Genomic DNA, 19,097 nt, shown 5'->3' with positions numbered 1-19,097 from the left:
GTTTTTGGCATAATTTAGGCCACAACTTTATTGATTACAGAAGATGAGTGGTTGCATAGGCTCTGGTTTGACTAGCTCCCTGCACCCTTGCAGGCAGCGCTGACTCAGGGCACCAGCATAGGTCAGCCAAGGGTGAACACCTGGGTAGGCGAAAAGCTAGGAACAAACTATGTTCACCACCCAGATGCCCCCCTGGACTCAGGCATGGGCACAACCCCCTCTCGGGGATTGGCCAAACCAGTTGAGTCCCTGGATTCCTTTAACGCCTTCACATAGGGATGGCGAGACCGTTCTCCCATCCCTAACACCTGAACCAGTGCCTATCCACCACACAAACCCCACACTCACAGCCAACCACTCACACCTGCAACCAATCCCTTAACCCCACTGACACTGAGGCCAGCCACAAATCATTCCCAGTCACAGACAGATGAACCCCATCAAGCCTGTAAAGGGACGCATCATGGAAGGTAATGCCCAGGTGACGGCTCACTGTCCTGCACAAGGCCAGAACCTTCTTGGCCACAGTGCTCTGGATGCGCTTCCTGGCCCTCTTGATGGCAGCTGGGCATTGGCTACCATGCCACACACGTCACTGCCATCAGTGACTACGAATTTTGAGTCCAGGAAGAGCTGCCTTCAACTCTTCCAAGTCCTCCTGCATGCGGATCCACAAGCTCAACTGGGGGCTTCAGGCAAGTATTCATGCCCAGCTGCACCACCACCACCACTACAGGTGTGCCTCTGCAGACACCTTTGCCCACACCACTTGGGAGAAGCCCCTCCCAGTGCATTCCTCGTCTGGATACCCAGGAGACACACACATTGTCAGCGAGTCTGAGCCTGCGTCCAAATCCAGACTCCACTGCCCTCCTGCGAGCCCAGTGGACAATGCTTTGCCCGACTATCCAGATGTGCAAGGCAGGCGGACCTAGGAATGAACAAAACAACATTAACAACTGCACCTCAGCACTGCTTCCGAACATAACCCTTGTATGCATCAGATTTCCAGTGGCCCAGATCCTTAATCCTGTCAATGGACAGACCCCAGTGCACAGCGGTAGTAGCTGCCCCAATATGGAAAGAATGAGGTGCAAAATGACTGACCAGCAGGCCACACGCTGACCAGCAGGCCACACCTAGAGTGGTGTACAGTATTAAGAACATATTTGTTGTTGTTGTTGTTGTTAATTTTTATGAATAAGCAATTACCCATGTATGAACTTAACCTTCTCTAATGGAAGAAGCTCACTGAGAGACACAATATATATATCAACATGAGGGGAGTGCACAAAAGAAGCTGCAGAACATGAGAAAAGAAGAGCATGGAAATGGGGGGTCTGAGTGCAAGGGAGAACTGGAAAAAAGAAGGACGAGGAGGGAGGGAAGAAGAGTTTGGATTTGATATCCCGCTTTATCACTACCCAAAGGAGTCTCAAAGCGGCTAACGTTCTCCTTTCCCTTCCTCCCCCACAACAAACACTCTGTGAGGTGAGTGGGGCTGAGAGACTTCAGAGAAGTGTGACTAGCCCAAGGTCACCCAGCAGATGCATGTGGAGGAGCGGGGAAGCGAACCCGGTTCACCATATTACGAGACTACCGCTCTTAACCACTACACCACACTGGAAGAGGGGGTGAAGGTAGTAATCAGTAGTGTACAGCCAGTGGACTAAGGGGGATAGGCTAGTCCAAGAGCCCTTCCACCTGGCTTTGGGAAGGAGGCAGCAGGGCTCCAGCATCATGTCAGAGTCCTGACACCTCCTTCCCAAAGCCTGAGAAACTTCTGTCTAGCTTAGGGACGTCACACACGCTACAATGCCCTCCCCCCCCCAATCGCCCTTGCAAGCTGGCGCCTCTGCCCTAACTGTTCCCCTACAGAAAATTTCACTGCACACCACTGGTAATGATGGTGTCTGTGTGCAAAGGGGTTTTGGAATAGTAGATTAGGCATGAAAATGGAGGTTGTTTGTGTGAGCGAGCTGAGAAAAGTAAGGGGGGAGGGGGGGAGGGAACAAAGGGTAGAAAATGAAAAGGGAGATTAGGAGTTGCAATGTGTGAGAGGAAGAAGATGCAGGAAGTCACCATGGGTGTTGTTTGTGTGCAAGTGTGGGGTCGCACAAATGGAAGGTGGAGGCATGGGCATGGAGGTCAAGGTGAGAAGAGCAAAGTGGGGCTGATGAATTGAAGAGATAAGTATTTTCATAAATGGGCTGGGAAAGGGGGAAAGTGAGCTTGGTAGCTGCATGGGGTGGGAAGGAGAAGCTCTGGGGTGTTAATGTGGGGAGTGGGTGGTGGCAGGGATTGGTGAGTGGAGTGAGTAGTAGTGCAGCCTCTAGGAGGAACCCACCTCCTTCTGCGATGTCAGAATCCCCTTTCAATTTGACAGTTTTAATAAATGTAACCACTGCCTTTTGCATGCAGTTTTGCTGATGATATTCAGCACTGTAGCTATTTTAAAAATAAAATAAGATATAAAAAAAAACCCAGAAAGAGCATATTTGGAATCATTTGTACAAATGGAATAGATCCAAACAGCAGACTATGACAAGCAATGTTTAGCTAATTATAGGCACTTAGCAAACAGTAAATATTATTACTATAATAATAATAAAAGGTTATAGAAGGATAGAAAACCTCAATATCTCTCTCTCTATCTCTCTCTCTCTCTCTCTCTCTCTCTCTCACACACACACACACACACACACACACACACGCTGCATTGTTTCATCTCCATGGAGTTTCAGCGCAAGTCTTCTCTCATGCATCCCTCCCACAATACAAGAAGAGGTCTGGTTCTCATTGTACTATATTACACAAGGTTAAATCCTATTTGAGAAACACAAACATGTTACCCTTGAACATATTGTTATAAGTTCGGAGGGGAGGACCCCACTAAACCCAATAACTTAATAAATGGCAAAATCTAGCTGATATTTGGGATATCGAAGGGAAACAATACAGGCTGCAGTAGTTCTCCTGATCTGTGCCAAAGGAGATTCCTGGATTTAGCCTATGCTAACTAGCTTGGCTGGGCTGGTTGAATGCAATTGTTATGAAAGAATGGCCAAGCATTTACATATCGGAGCAGGCTCTCAGGTCTCTGCAAAACAGGGGTTGCCAAGGTGAGGGCAGTGAGGTGACTGGGGAAAGTGTTGTTTTACAAAAGGCTTGAGTATTTTGTAAGAGGTGTGCTGGGAAGAAGGAGAGAGGGGAAGGCTATTCCTCCATAAGTTGCTGGCCAGAACACCATGCAGGGACTGGAGGTCAGAACCATATTGGCACTGGCTGGAGGAGGCTGCACCGAGACCAGGAGCCATGCATGGCTGCTTCTTTGGACCCAAGCTTTCTAAAGCTATGAGAGGGGCGATGAGAGACACACTTAGGGTATAATGTTCTGCACACCTCTTCACAGCAGATGTCCAATTGTAAATATGTGCTAATAAACCATATTTCTTAAATACACGAGCTCTGCCGTGCCTCACCTTTCCCAAAGGAAACACAACCCTGGGTAAACGCCTGGAACCCCTGGAATCTGATGCAGCCACCCGGTGGAGATTGGGGTTGTGTGTAACTGTATAACACTATCCCACCCAACATGAATACAAGGTGTGCTGCAATGACTCTACCGATCCAAGGCCGTAGTGATTGGTGTCTATTGGGACTGGTAGAGTGGAAGGCCAATGAGTCAGAGCTCAGGATAGATAGAGGCAAAGCCCATGACAGGAGGGCCAACCATTTCTACTTTTGCCCCCTGCCTCTTACATGATATGTTACACTAGAGCAGGCTTCCTCAAACTTGGCCCTCCAGATATTTTCAGACTACAGTTCCCATCATCCCTGACCACTGGTCCTGCTAGCTAGGGATTATGGGAGTTGTAGGCCAAAAACATCAGGAGGGCCAAGTTTGAGGAAGCCTGCACTAGAGCAGCACTTGACACTAAGAAGAAGGAAGCTAACAGGCAGTGTCACCCTCTGGACTACTTGTAAGAAAGAAGGGGAGACAGGTAGAGTCTGGCTAAGGGCAGACTGAGGCTACTGCCCTATCTGCCAAAATGGTCCAGCCTCCATTGATCCTAGAGCCAAGGGTTCTGTTTTTGTGAATATTTTTTTTAAAAAGCCATATAACAAGCTGTTTTAAAAAAATAAATCCCACAATGTATATTTTTTTTAATGTCATGTAACCACACATGAGTTTGCAGTTTGAGACACTTAAGTCAATGGATCCACAGAAATAGTTTCACAGTTATTTGGATCTGGACTACACCATCATGATAGTTTCCATGACAATTTCATTCTTATTATCCTACCATATCTAGTCTCATTACTCTATAGCAGGAGCAGGAAACTTCCTGGTGTTGCTGGACCACAGCTCCATCATCCCTGACCATTGGCCATGCTGGCTGGAGAGGATGGGAGTTGGAGTCCCACAAAATCTAAAGGGTCCCAACTATAGCAGCCTTCCCCAATGTTAGTCTCCAGATGTTGTGGGACCACAATCCCCATGATCCCTGACTATTGTCCAGGCTGCCTCCACTTATATTTGTCCACAGTCTCTCTTGTGACAAACCCTAGGTGAGCACGCAGATCATATCAGATCCTGGTTTGGCAGCTACTCACAAAACCATGGTTTCCCAGGTACTCTTCATTTGGCCTTCATGCCAAACCATGACGTAGCTTTGCAAATCATGGTTTGTTTTCAACGTCTGAGCCTTCTCACCACCATTTGTCTACAGTAGTTAAAAAGTGGCAATCCTAGCTGTGTTGTGTAGCACACTCCATGTTAAATAAACAGTCACTCACGTTATTTGAGAAACGTTAAGCAAGTTATGCTTTGCTCTCTGATTCATACAAGTACAATAGGAGTCAGGAAAGGCAAAGTGGAGATTATTACCCTTTTTTTGAATTCAGTAGTGCATGCCTTTTTTTTCTGCCTTGCACCTTTTGCTCCCTCTCTCCACCCTCACACGTCTAGCATTTGCTTTTCTTGTGGGAGGCATGACTCATGGAGAACATGACAAGTGCCACCTCTGAAGGAGCTGCTCTTGGCATTTCTCGGTTCCAATGAGAGAATTAAAAAAAAAAAAAACTGGTCTAGGCAACAGACAGAGACTGAGACTATTGACAGGTAAAATAAGATTAATGCTTAATCTGTTTTTCTTTGCCTCTTGTCTGTTTTATCCCTCATTTTACTTTATCAGCCAGCACTGCTTCAGGGCAAAGACTACCATTGGTTTGAAAGCAGGAGGATCCGAAGTGCTTCATGAATTTGAAGTTGCTTCCAGCCTTAGAGCATCACCCACATTCCCTTAATCGGGGGGGGGGGGACAGTGGGTTATATTCAGTGAAATCATTGCAGCAGGTTAACAACTTCCCCTCTGACCCAGAATCAGGTCTTCTATTAATGAGATATAGTATCTGGTTCCCCATGAACATGTGGTATGCTGTAGGTGAGAGGCAGTCCCATTCCAGCTGCACTCCACGCCTGAGACAAACAGCTGTTCTCCAATGAAAGTTCCCATTCCCCTCATTCCCTTGCCCAAAAGGCCCCTGAATTCTCCCCACCCATGCACACCATCATCTGCTCTGAGAGAGGAATGGGCACAAAGCTACCAAATGCACACTTTTCTGAACAGCATGCAAGCCAGTACACAAGCCACCCTTCAAAATCTACACTTCTCTGAATTTTGCAGTGCAGCTCTCCAAGCAAGTAACTTGTGCCAAAATGCACATAGTAAAATGTGCATATGAATGCATATATTAGTGAAGATGGCACAAACAAAATGCACTACATTATAGGAAATTGCTTTGCCAAAATGTGTGTTAGGAACAGGGGTGCTGACTTGCCCCCCACATCGGGGGCGCATCAAGTGACAAGTCATGTGATGTGTCCAGCCCCTGTCCAGTGCGTGAGTGCTCACACGCTGGGCCAGGCCACCATGATGCTGGCGCTCGCATGCCAGGTGTGGAATGGGGAGCACAGAGCTGGGCTCTGGGTTTGGCCTCTTTCTCTCCCCAGCATTGGGCAAGGGTGGGACATGCAGAGGGCAATCTTTGCCCTCACTTGTCCCAGCCCTCTCCCAGCTCCCGGGTACTCCCAGGTGGGGCATGTGGAGGGCACCTGGTGCAGTGGTGGGTTGGCCCCCTCAATATTGGGGGGGGCTGGGCCCCCTGCTTCAAAATGCTGAAGGGGTGAAACCCTTGCACCCCTTATACCTGGTGACTGGTTAAGAAAAGGTTTTGGTTTCTGGCATGTCAAAGAAGACTTTGGCTAGGATATAGACTTGGAGTAGCTTTGGGCATTATGGAGTGAGGTGGAAGAGGATGCTTGGATACCCTGGGCAATGAGTTCGAATCAATTGTGTTCAAACATAAGAGTAGGTGGCACTGAACAGAAGCTCTGACTGGCAGAATCAGCATGATCTATTGAGTACTTCTTGAACACATGAAACAGCCATGTAATGAGTCAATCTAGCTCACTGATCTGTCTGGCTCAGTACTGTGTGCTTTGATTGGCTTCAAGGCTGACGTCTTTCCAAGATGAACTCAAAATCTTTGAAGTGAAAATAAAATTCTGGGGTTAGAATTTGAGAGCTTAAGCATGCAAAGTACATTGCCACTTGCTCTATGTTCCCGCTATAGGGATAGTGGGATAATTAAACTGGAGATGGATTAGGGCAACCTTGGGCAACCTGGTACCTTCCAGATGTTGTGGACTACAGCTGCCATGAGCCATTACTGTAGTCCATAACATCTGGAGGGCGCCAGATTTCCAATGGTTGTATTACTGACTTCCCGACACCCACAGGAACAATTATTATTATATGTGCTATTATACATATTATTATACATTATCAACATATTATTATACACCCTGTTCTTCATATAATATGCACATTTTATTAGTATACTTTTAGTCAGGCTCGTAAAGATAAGGTTGCCATACGTCTGGAATTTCCCAGACGTGTCTAGGATATAAAACTCAACAACTTTTATTTCCTGAATTTTACTTCTGGATATAAGGCAACCCTAGTAAAGAAAGACAGTCAACACAAGATGAGTTGTTCAGGCACAAGCCAGTACTTGATGCAAGGAGGTGGTCCAATACAGACCAAGTTCAGAATGGACAAAACCTGCTGTTTTCCATGTATAAATCAATTTAAAACAGATTCCTTCTGCATTCCTAATGAAACCACTGTGGAAAAGAAGTCTAGCCATCTTCTATTTTCCATCCAAACTAAAGTTGCAGGCCAGCTAATAGGGGAAAGATAAATGCACAGATATCTATGAGCCAAATCCTCATTTAGCTTCTGTAACAAGAAAGGAAGAAGAACCCCCTGGATAGAGAGGAAATGTTAACACCCCAACTCTTTCTCCGGACCATTAAAACCTGCCTTGTTTTATTTGGGAGAACCCATTTGTTCTCATTAGATTATCCCCTAATAAATCACTCAAGATATGACTAATCAAATAATTTCCAAGACTGCATAGGCACTGAGTGGATGCTCTAACCCCCACAACCCATGAAGGGGCAGAGCACCCACATTTTTTCATGCCCGGGCCGCACATGCCATGTGGGGAGGGGTGCCCGATGTCAGCATGCCCAGCAGTGGAACATATGCTTCTACCAAGCGTGGCCCTGAGGGAGCCCACAGTGCATAGCCTAGCTGGGCGTGCTGCCCAGCTGATGAGAGGGACAGCCAACTCCAGGGGGCCCTGGAGTGGTTCTGTGTGCCACCACTATTCCCCCTGCCACCACATGCCTCCTTAACTTCTGGAGGCCAGTTGTGGCCTCTTGAAGGCCCACTGAGGCTGTGGGAAAGCCTGATGAAAAGAAGTTTGGATTTGATATCCCGCTTTATCACTACCCGAAGGAGTCTCAAAGCGGCTAACATTCTCCTTTCCCTTCCTCCCCCACAACAAACACTCTGTGAGGTGAATGAGGCTGAGAGACTTCAGAGAAGTGTGACTGGCCCAAGGTCACCCAGCAGCTGCATGTGGAGGAGCGGGAACGCGAACCCGGTTCACCAGATTAAGAGTCTACCGCTCTTAACCACTACACCACACTGAGGCCGCAGGAAGGCCTGACAGGCCCTGTCAGGCCTTCCCACAGCCACAACGGGCCCTATCAGGCCTTCCAGAGGCTGTAATGGGCCTCCTTCTCCTGTGGGACGTACACATGCACCCTGCGCTTGACAGCACAAGCCCATACCGGGCACCCAGAAAGTGGAGCAGGACCCGGCGCCTGAGCAAGCCTGAATCCTTATGGATTAAAATTTATGCCAAGAGCTGCCACAGAAGGCAAATGCAAGCCCTGAAAATTCTCTCTTTCACTTTTTGTGTCTCTCCACCTTGACCAATTTGTTTGTGGCTGCAAATGAGAGGGGCTGATAAACCCCACAATCCTATTGCACAAAATGAACTAATCTAGCTTTCAATTACATGGTTTTCACTTACATTTCTCACATTTAGCAACATATAGCTAAAGGACACTTTTGGAGCTCCAGAACTGTGAGAATCATGGTATCCTTTTAAATAAAGGGGGGGGGGTTATTAACAATGGTGATCCACCTGGCATATGAAACATACTTTAATTGATCTAGGTGTGATATTAACTTTTTAGCTAATTGGGAATGTATTTCCCAATGAGATATTGATCACAACCAGCCCAAACATTTAAAGCACATTGCTTACATCAAACAATGCTGGGAACTGTAATTTGTTAAGGGTACTGGGAATTGCAGCTTTGTAAGGAGGAAACTACAGTTCCCATGATTATTTAGGAGAGGCTATGTGCTTTAAATGTATGCGGTGGATGTCATCATCATTTAAAGACTGTCTGGAATCTACAGACTCCATAGAATTAGGAGTGAAAGCAGAGTGTCCTGAGCTGGGCCTGCTTTTCAGCTGTTATATTTATTTATTTATTTATTCATTTGTTCATTCATTCATTCATTCACTCGTTCATCACATTCCACACATGCAGTATAAGAGATACAATAAAAAACAGTTAAAAGCAGCACAGAAAACAGGAGATATATATTTTTTAAAGCAATACAAAGGTGACACCCATGCCAGAGACCAATTCATCAAGTTGGGAAACCCCATCAGAACAGAAATGTTGTTTCCAGAAAGTGCAGATAGCGGATATCTGTCATTTTTGACAGGAATGCTGTTCCACAGAACAAGAGAGGCTATACTAAAAGCCCTATTATATGTTACTGTGGAGCAAAGTATCATAGAATTGTAGCCCTGGAAGGATCCAAGGCGGTTCATCCAGTGGTGTCCAAACTTACAGTCATACCTCAGGTTGAAGTAGCTTCGCGATAAGTATTTTTGGGTTGCGCGCTGTGGTGACCCGGAAGTAATGGAGCGCGTTACTTCCGGGTTTCTCCGCTCGCGCATGCACAGACGGTCAAAATGACGTCACGCGCATGCGCAGAAGCAGCGAATCATGACCGCACATGCGTAGACGCGTGGACACGTGTTGTGTTCACTTCTGGATGCAAACGGGGCTCCAGAACAGATCCCATTCGCATCCAGAGGTACCACTGTATTTCAAAGAGGGCAAGATTTGATGAAGTGAAGGGCCATGAGGGCAGACCAAACGGCCAACCAAAGTTGTTGTTGAGCTCTTTTAGGGTTTTACCCCAGGAAATAAACTGCCCCAGGGGCCAGACTGAACCAACCATCGGGCCGGATTAGGCCCCCGAAACGGATTTTGTGCCCTGCCGTGGACCTCACGGCCCTTCATCAAATCTGGCCCTCTTTCAAAAACGTTTGAACAGCACTGAAGGGTTAATGTCAAAGAGTTCGAGAGAAGCAGCACAGCTCAGCAGCCAACCCCCCCCCCCCCCCCGCCCAAGTTGTGCTAATATCTATGAAGGCCACACTGGAAACTCAAGGGGACAGGAGGGGGACATTTTTCAGCCCAGTGGTTGCATTTCCCTCCACACAACACTAGTCAAATGCACAAATGAACAGAGCAATGAAAGCAAGCCTTATTTTGCAGGGGAAGCTCTTCAAGGAATGACATGCAGAGAGAAAGTTAGCATCTCAGGGAAAAAACTTTTTCCTCAATCAATCAAACATTTATTGTATTTGACTAAAAGCCATTACAAATCCAGTTACAAAAGCACCACACCCAATGACCCAAAGTATAGCTCCCAGATTCTTTGGGGGAAGAAGCCAGGTGGATGCCATGTGAACTCAGCGATGTGTCAAGTGATGGCGACATACTACCTCCAGGTTCAGAGGCGACATATTTCTGTCTATCAGTTCCTGAGAATCACAAGGGCTATTGTGGTCAGATTCTGCTTGCAGTTTTTGCACAGGCATCTGTGAGAATGGGATGCTGAACCTGGGCCACTGGCCTGATCCAGGCAGCTTTCTTATGTTACAAAGGAAGACTTCCAAGAGAATACTTTTAATGTAGCACTCCAAGAAATGCTGCAAGTTTCAGAAAGTCACATAATGCACTCCAAAATCAGACATTTTCAAACCATTTCAGCACTGTGGCGTTTCATTGGCAGATGCCTAAGCAGCCACGAGCTTGCTATTCAGACATAAGGATTTTGTTTTAGTCATTTATTCTTATTTTTAATTACTTGGCACCACAGGCAGCTCTCTCCCAAAACGGCAAAGGCTACAATCCCACCAACATGTGTGGGAACCCCCACTGAATTAAGTAGGACTTACTTCCAAGTAGACATGAGTGCAATAGTGCTTCAAGGCTCTCTCTTGGAAGTCCCAGGAAATAAACTGCCACAGGGGCCGGATTAAACTGACCTGTGTAAAAACTGCAAGCTTATCATAGTTCGCGTTCACCACATAGAACTGGAAGAGGGAAGCACAGCTCTTAGGATGACAAGCGTTATCTCCCTCTTGGACTACTGCCATGCGATCTACGTGGGGTTACCTTTGAATGTGACTCGGAAACTACAACTAATCCAGAATGCGGCAGCTGGACTGGTGACTGGGAGTGGCCACCGGGACCATATAGCACCAGTCCTAAAGGCTCCCAGTACGTTTCCAAGCACAACTCAAAGTGTTGGTGCTGACCTTCAAAGCCCTAAAAGGCCTAAGCCCAGTATACCTGAAGGGGCGTCTTCACCCCTATTGTTCAGCCTGGACACTGAAATCCAGTGCCGAGGGCCTTCTGGCAGTTCTCTCACTGCAAGAAGCCAAGTTACAGGGAAACAGGCAGAGGGCCTTCTTGGTAGTGGCACCCTCCCTGTGGAACCCGCCCCCCCCCCCCCCCGGTTAGATGTCAATGAAATAAAGAAGTACAGAACTTTTAGAAGATACATGAAGACAGCCTGTTTCAGGAAGTTTTTTATGTTTGACATTATTTTATATATTTTGCTGGAAGCCACCCATAGTAGCTGGGGATAAGTAATAAAATATTATTATTATTTAACTAAGAGAAAAGCTATGAACTAAGTGCACGAAAAAGATGTAGCGTGTGCACCATTTCATGTTTTACTGGAAAACTTTAGGTCACTGTTAACTGGTAGGGCCTTGGGGGGAAATTCCCCCTTGAATCTGACTTATGACTTCAGCACTGAGACTACAGAGTGACAGCGTCATCATAATTTCACCATGGTAACCAGCTGCTTCATTTCCACTTATCTGAAAGGCAGGTCATTGAGTATTTATTTTATTTATTTATTTTTGTATATAGTATTTATTAAGTTTTCCATTTTAATAATCCAAAAAAGAACCACATTAAAACATTCCAGATTACAATACAATAAAAAAAAGCCAAATATAAATGCCAAATTATATATCTTTGAGTGGCTTCCCAAGCTCTGAATTTCATGGAGTTCTAATGATCTAATATCACATTGCATTTCTTAATTAGTCAATAAACCATTCCGATTTTAATCCTTCACTTAATTGTCATTTATGTTTACAACCACTGGTCTGTTCAAACTTTCGTCTTCATAGTTCTGTGTGAAATATTTTCCTCCCTGTTGTTCATATTTCAGCAATGACCGCTCCCCACTTAAAACGGGGGGCGCCTTTTGCGTGGACGCGTGCAGCCCTGGATCTGGAGTGGCCCCATCAGCATAGGCTTTGCCTTCCCTCAGGTGGGATACCTGGAGGTCCCCGCCTACCCCAGCGAGTTGTCCAATCCCACCTGGGGGAAGTGTTGCCAGGGAAACCAGGCCAGGTAAGGGGAGGGATTACCTGCCCACACAATAGAGGGTGGATCTTAATTGTTAATCCTCACTTGTTCATATTTCAGCAATTCCATTTTCAATTTCTGCCAACAGGAACCATAATACCCCACAGTCCCAGACAAAAAGACACCATTAGCTCCAAGCAGCCATCCAGAATTCCCCTCCCTAGTCTCGCACCATCTCCCAATATGATGGTAAAAAGATAGAGGGACCCCTGACCATTAGATCCAGTCGTGGCCGACTCTGGGGTTGCAGTGCTCATCTTCCTTTATTGGCCGAGGGAGCTGGCGTACAGCTTCTGGGACATGTGGCCAGCATGACTAAGCCACTTCCAGCGAACCAGAGCAGCGCACGGAAACGCCGTTTACCTTCCCGCCGGAGCGGTACCTATTTATTTACTTGCACTTTGACGTGCTTTCAAACTGCTAGGTGGGCAGGAGCAGGGACCGAGCAACAGGAGCTCACCCCGTCGTGTGGATTCGAAATGCTGGTACCTCTGCAAAAACAAAGTAGCTCCAGTCCATAATTTTTTCCTTCCTTCCACTGAGGAGATAGCAGCAGTGTTCTTTCAAACCCACTTGCGTATTTCAAACTGTTACCTTTCGGGGGAAGTTTACCAGGTAAAACTGCAAATACATGTATATCAAAGGAGAATAAAAAAGGCTCACGTCCTCCTGGGACTATACAATTAAACCATCATCAATTTATTCAGCGAATGGGTCAGTCCTTTGTACTGTTGTTTCTGCTCCTCAGCAATCTTTAGTTTCATTTTCTACACACAGAGGTATTTTAACTGCATCATAAAAAAAAAAGGTAAAGGACCCCTGACAGTTAAGTCCATTCACAGATGACTCGGGGGTTGCAGTGCTCATCTCGCTTCACAGGCTGAGGGAGCCGGCATTTATCTACAGACAGTTTTTCTGGGTCATGTGGCCAGCATGATTAAGCCGCTTCTGGTGCAACTGAACACTGAAAACAGAGCAGCGCACAGAAACACAATTTACCTTCCCGCTGAAGCGATACCTATTTAACTACTTGCACTTTTTGGCATGCTTCAAACTGCAAGGTTGGCAGAAGCTAGGACCGAGCAACAGAAGCTCACCCCGTCTTGGGGATTTGAACCGCCGACCTTCTGATCGGCAAGCCCTAGGCTCTGTGGTTTAGACCACAGCACCACCCGCATCATAGTCCACCATTAATCCCGGGCAGATATCCAAAACTCTGTCTTGGGCTCCTTCCAGCTGTTAATGAGATGATGCCTCCACACTGAAATGATAGCTCCATCAGGGATTCCTTTCATCTTTCCCTTAATAATCACTGCCAGAATCATAGTCAAAATTTCACACAGTCCATTTCGTAATTAAGATAGTATCCACTTAAGCATTTCAAGCCATTGTGTTTTGGTCCTGACAAAAGTCTTTCGCCAGATCAAATCCTTCTCAGTGGCTGATTAAATTAGCAAGTTATTTTATCTCCACTGGTTCAGAGCATGCCTGTTAGTTAACTCTGAATTTTTATCTTAAAAAACAGGTGTCCTTTGTTCATGGCACCAGCTTTGGAGAGTTGCCACAACCATGTGGCTTACACCCAGCACCCCCTGCCCCCTCTTCCTTCTGGATGGGCAGCAGGTATTGGACGATCTGTGGGTGGAGTGACCCCCCCCCCAACCCTGGGAGGGTTGAGAGGATAATTACTCCCATTATTATCCTCAATTACCAGCACAGAAGTGATCCAGTGTAATTGTCACAGCCGATCGTCATGGCAGACAAACAGAAAGTGCGAGGTCATTGAGTATTTAAACATTGAAGCCCAAACAAAGCTTTTGTTTTCCTTTAGGTCTCAGTCGTTTGGTGAAAGAACATTTTGTGAAAGCCTAGAATAATCATAATCATAATCATAATCATAATCATAATCATAATCATAATCATAATCATAATCATAATCATAATCATAATCATAATATTTATATCCCACCCATCTGAAGTGCTCCGTTTTAGGTTTTTATTTCAGTGGACTCAAGCAAGGCTTAATTCTAGGACTTCCGGGTTGGTGCCTCCGGTAATGGCCGAATTCCTCTGATCAGGAGGAATTTGCCCCGTGGCAATTTGGGTCTGGCCGTCACGGCGAAGGTGGAGACCCGCAAAAAATCACAGGCGGGAGAAGCCTGTGAGCGTGGGATTAGGCGAGCACCTTTTGCGCCTCCCCCACTCGCGGGGAAACCCGGTTTTGGGGGTCCAGAGCGATGTGGGGTAAGTGGTGCGCTGCTTCGAATCGTCTGCTTCTTCCATGGAGCGAAGCCGCATAGCTGTTGCCGGAGAGCGCTGACTTTTTCCAGTGGACAATTTGATTTTAAAGTAATTACCCGTGAGTAGAGCTGAAGCGGGAGAATTGGATTTCTAAAAGTTTAATTTGGTATCGTAACGGGGAGGTTCAATACAGGAAGTCCGCCTTCCCCTTTTGTAAATAGACTGAAGCATTGAGGCTGCAAGCTGAAGCCTTGGAAAGCCTATTGTAAAGGACTAAATTTCCATCGGTAAAGAACATTAAACCCTCCCTTGGCGGCAGGAGAAGGGGGGGGGAGTTGTGAACTGAATATGCCTGCGGGAGAGAGCGAAGAGAGTTAAAATACCGCCGCTCAGACCCTGGAAACAGGCTGCTAGCAGGACTGACGTTCTTTGGAAGGCTCACTGACAGCGATTAGAACGCTCGTTGACAGCTAGCTAATAAGAGAAATACATTGTTTCTACTGTCTCCGTCTGCTTTTAAAAAGGAGTAAAAGTAACTGAAAATTGAAACTAACTTCATTGTTTGAGCTGTGTTTAAAAGAGGACATTATTGACTAATATAAACAGAAACTGTTTCCCCCTAGAGGAAGCTTTTGAAACTGTTACAAGAGCTGGGCTGGGGAATTTCCAGCTGCAAGATAAAAAGCTGTGAGACTCTGGGACTGACCTTGAATCAGTTAAGTGTTATGGCAAATGGAAAGGAAAAAACGGACTAGTCAATTCCTGAAAAAACATTAAGGTCTGGGAGGACTCGGCAGCAATCTAGGAGAGCCTCAATATCAGGCCCCCCTGCTTCTTCCGCTATTGCTTTTGTAACAGTATATTCAAAATCACGAGGAATGTCGACAGAAGAGGCCTTAGCGGTTGCATTAAGTAAGATAAGTGATTCACTGGAACAGCTTAACAAGAAAATAGATGTGACAAATGCGAAAGTGGACGCTGCAACTATTAAAATTGACTTAAATACAGAAAGTATAAATAATCTGGGACAAAAGGTGAATATCAATACAGAAACAATCCAGAAATTGATACAGGAATCTACTTTGATACGGCAGACTGCGGAGGAAGCTAGGGAGAAAGCCGTTGCTGCTGAATGTAAAGTAACACAATTGGTGAGAGAGAGAGTCCCAGCCTTACAGAGGCAACTTGATGACTATAAGTCGACGCTTGCTATGATTGAATTTAATGAAAAACAGACGAATTTGAGGATCAGAGCCCTACCTGAATTGGAGAAGGGAAGTTTGATAGACTTCTTCACACAGGAATTTGCTGATTTTGGGGACTTGGATCTGGGTCAAGAAGAGTTTAAAACTGTGAGGGCCTTCAGATTTGGAAGAGGAGGGGGAAAAGAGAAGAACAGAATAAGAGACTGTTGGCACTACCAGAAGAACCTAGAAGTACAACAGCCAAGAGTGGAAATTTTTAAAGACGTCCCAAAATACCTTTTGGATCTTAGGTCTAACTACGGAGATTTGGTTACCCTGCTGAGAAGGAATAAAATCATCTTTAGGTGGGAGTTTCCCCAAGGTCTATTCTTCAGCTTTAAAGGAAGGAAAATAAAAATAAGATCAGTAGAAGACAAAGTAAAGTTTTTGTATAAATACGAAGAAGATCTGCAGAAGGGACTTGGAAAAGAGCTAAGAGCATCGGACAGAAGATCACCAGGTTGATGGACTATATGGAATTGGCGGAAATGACTGGCAGAATCCGAGACCAGGGAGAAGAATCGGTGGAAGAAGATTGGAAAAAAGTTTAAAGACTATTTATAGAAATATTGTAAAATTAATGAATGTTAGAAAAATGTTGGAATGAAGTTATATGGCTTTAGTAGAAATGTTATAAGGAATTAGGTATAAATAGATTATTAGAGTATTAAAGGAAAAATAAGGTTAGAATATGTTAAGATAATTATAGGACAGAAAATAGAGGAAGATGGAAAGGAATTGCTGAAACAATTAATAGAAGTGGAATACAAAAAGGGAGGTGTGAGGAGGTCGTTGAAACAAGTGAATGAAAGATAAGATACTGAAATTGTATGATGTGTGTTAAACTGTTTTTGTTTTGTTTAGTTTAGTTTATTGTGTTAGTGTTGTGTAATCTTTTTATATTGTATTGTATTGTCTTTTTTGTCTTTTTTTTTCTTTCCTTTTTTGTAGTGTTTAAAAATAATAAATATTATTTTTAAAAAAAAACAAGCAAGGCTTAATTCTTCTCTGGATTGCATTGAAAGCTTTTGAACTCCCAGAACAAGCCCTTAAACCTTTTAACAGCTCAAGGTGTACCCAGTGACATTATGCAAGACCAGACACCTCATTTTCATTGTTTATCTTTACTCAACTACACCTGCCCCCCCCCCCCAAATCAGCTGCTGGGACTGAGAGCAAGACACAAGGAAGTTTTTTCAGAGCTGAACTGCAAGAAACTTACTAAGTGCCTAGGAGCCCTAAACAGGCAGTTAATATTACGATTCTTCTGCCTCGCATACACTGAAATTACACCCCTTTGCTTCAATGGAAGGAAAGGATCTCTAATCATTCAGCTTTAATGGGCTTAAAAGACATTTTGCAGGAAGAATCACGAGTCAGTGGCAGAAACTCAGGGATCTATCATGCTTATTCAGTCAGAGTTTAGAAGATTGAACTGGAGAGGAGAGTGAAGAATCATAGAAGGGACCCGAGGGTCATCTAGCCCAAACCCAAAATGCTGTGATCACATACCCCAGGCCTTCCAAAGCTGAAGCTTATTATTCCTCCCACCAAATGGCCATTATTATTATTATTATTATTATTATTATTATTATTATTATTATTATTTGCCCTTCATCCATAGACATCAGGGATGGGGCTGGTGGAAGTTGGAGTCCCAACAATCTCTGCTGGACACCAGGCTCCCCATCCCTGGCCTTTAGGATAACCAGCATCATAACCCTAGTTAAGTATTTCGTACCATACCTTGTATTGGTCATTGGGTCCCAGCTTGTTCCAAGGCTCGGAGTTGCTCTTTTTGTCCCAGCCAGGCAGAGAAAAATGACAAAAGGCAGACAGCAAGGAGTACATCTTTGTAAGAAAAACATACACTAAATCATGTTTTGCAACAGAGCTTGTTGGGACCTAATAAAACCTAAAGCTTGAAATCTCAACACTGTTTTCTTTATGTGGCACAAGAATTTCCTGACATGGGCAGCTGTATGAACTCAATGTGAAGGCAGACATTGAGTTAGGATTAGATTTAGGGTTAGGGTTAGGGTTGTGTTAGGGTTAGGCTAGGGAAGGGGTAGGGGTAAGGGTGGGGTAGGGTTACGGGTGGGATAGGGGTAGGGGTAGGGGTAGGGTTCCGTTCTTGGCAGGGAACAGGGGGTCTCCTAACAACTCTCAGCACCCTTTTCAAACCAGATTCTTTGGGGGTGTTTAAGCCATGAGTGTTTAAAGCGGCTTCATAGCTCTTTAAATTGTGTGTATGTGGCCCTGGCCTCCCTCACCCCACTGCCTCTTATTCATGAAGAATCGAAAGGATTTCCCCATTCAAATCTCTCGGAAACAGGAAACAGGAAGAAGAAAGACTTTGTTTCTCATGCCATTTTGAAATGTCTTAACTTGAAATGCCAATAAAGGTATTTGTATTGTATTGTGTTGTGTTGTGTTGTGTTGTGTTGTGTTGTGTTGTATTCTGATTAACATGGGAAGTGGAATGGTAAAATGTTAATGAGGCGGACGCATTACTTCTGTAAACTGGTATGCCCCTTCTTGTGGGCGTGGAAGGAGGGACTTGTGGCCAGTGAAGCAACTTTATAAGATGTGTTTTTCCTGAAGAAGATGTGCCTGATCTTGGGTTACCCCACTTGGAAGGAAATCTTTTAGATTTAGGGGAGCTAGTCTCAAACGTTTGTTGGGGGAGACCTAGGTTTTTTTGGGGGGGAGTTATTTGTCCTGTCTTCACGCTTTTTATGATGGAGGACCGCTGTAGCCACCCCCAACGACACGTTCTCAAGATGGAGGGGGAGGGAACAGCTGCAGTCGCCTGCGGTTCCTGCGCAATGTTTGCCATCTTGCCAAAGGTTGCAGGCAGCTTTACCTGCAGCAATTGCATGTTGATTGCCCTCTTAGAAGACAAAGTCCAGCAACTGGAGGAACGTGTAGCTACGCTCCATAGAATTATTGAGCTGGAGCTCTTCTTGGAAGCAACAGAGCACACCGTCTCCACCAAGGAGGAGACAGGGGACTCCCCTGAGAAGGAGGCTAGTTCACCAACACAGGAGCCAGATATATGGAGAAACGTGACTCAAAGAAGTAGGAGGCCCAGGGTTTGCTCTGATTGTTTAGAAATATACAATCGCTTTGAAGTCCTCTCCCCTAGCATGGAAGACGAAGAGCAGACTCCATTTGAGGATCTCTCCCTCAATACAGTTGATCAGGTATATGAAGACGAGCAGCAAAGTCAGTCCTCAGGGAATGTGCAGGCGACCTTGGAACGGACAGCTCACGGAAGAACCCCGACCAAACCTAAGAGGAGGCGTGTAGTGGTGATAGGGGATTCCCTACTGAGGGGAACAGAAGCAGTGATCTGTGGGCCTGACAAGATGTCTCGGGAAGTGTGCTGTCTCCCTGGGGCTAAGATCGAAGATGTAACTGAA

General features: G+C 45.4%; 1 protein-coding gene across 3 annotated transcripts in view; it reads right to left on the bottom strand.

Annotated features, from left to right (window-relative positions):
* Window positions 1-331: 331 nt before the first annotated feature.
* The window catches only part of LOC309334026 (uncharacterized protein), a 224,330-nt gene continuing 205,564 nt past the window's right edge, over window positions 332-19,097 (bottom strand). Inside the window, exons 2-4 of one of the 3 annotated variants that reach the window (XM_081848204.1) lie at window positions 17,419-17,523; window positions 2,348-2,448; window positions 332-931 (exon numbers count right to left, since the gene is read on the bottom strand). In XM_081848204.1, coding sequence (XP_081704330.1) covers window positions 609-931; window positions 2,348-2,448; window positions 17,419-17,523 — 529 coding nt within the window. In that variant the 3' untranslated portion in view covers window positions 332-608. Of the gene's footprint in view, window positions 932-2,347; window positions 2,449-12,649; window positions 12,809-17,418; window positions 17,524-19,097 lie in introns of those variants that run through there. The other 2 variants (XR_014152784.1, XR_014152785.1) reach the window with 2 other exon arrangements.

Source organism: Podarcis erhardii (genome assembly GCF_964252035.2).
Source record: "Podarcis erhardii genome assembly, chromosome: Z".
NCBI classification, from domain to species: domain Eukaryota; kingdom Metazoa; phylum Chordata; class Lepidosauria; order Squamata; family Lacertidae; genus Podarcis; species Podarcis erhardii.
Note: the sequence above shows the minus strand (reverse complement) of the source record. Positions and strands in the feature narration are given on the sequence as shown.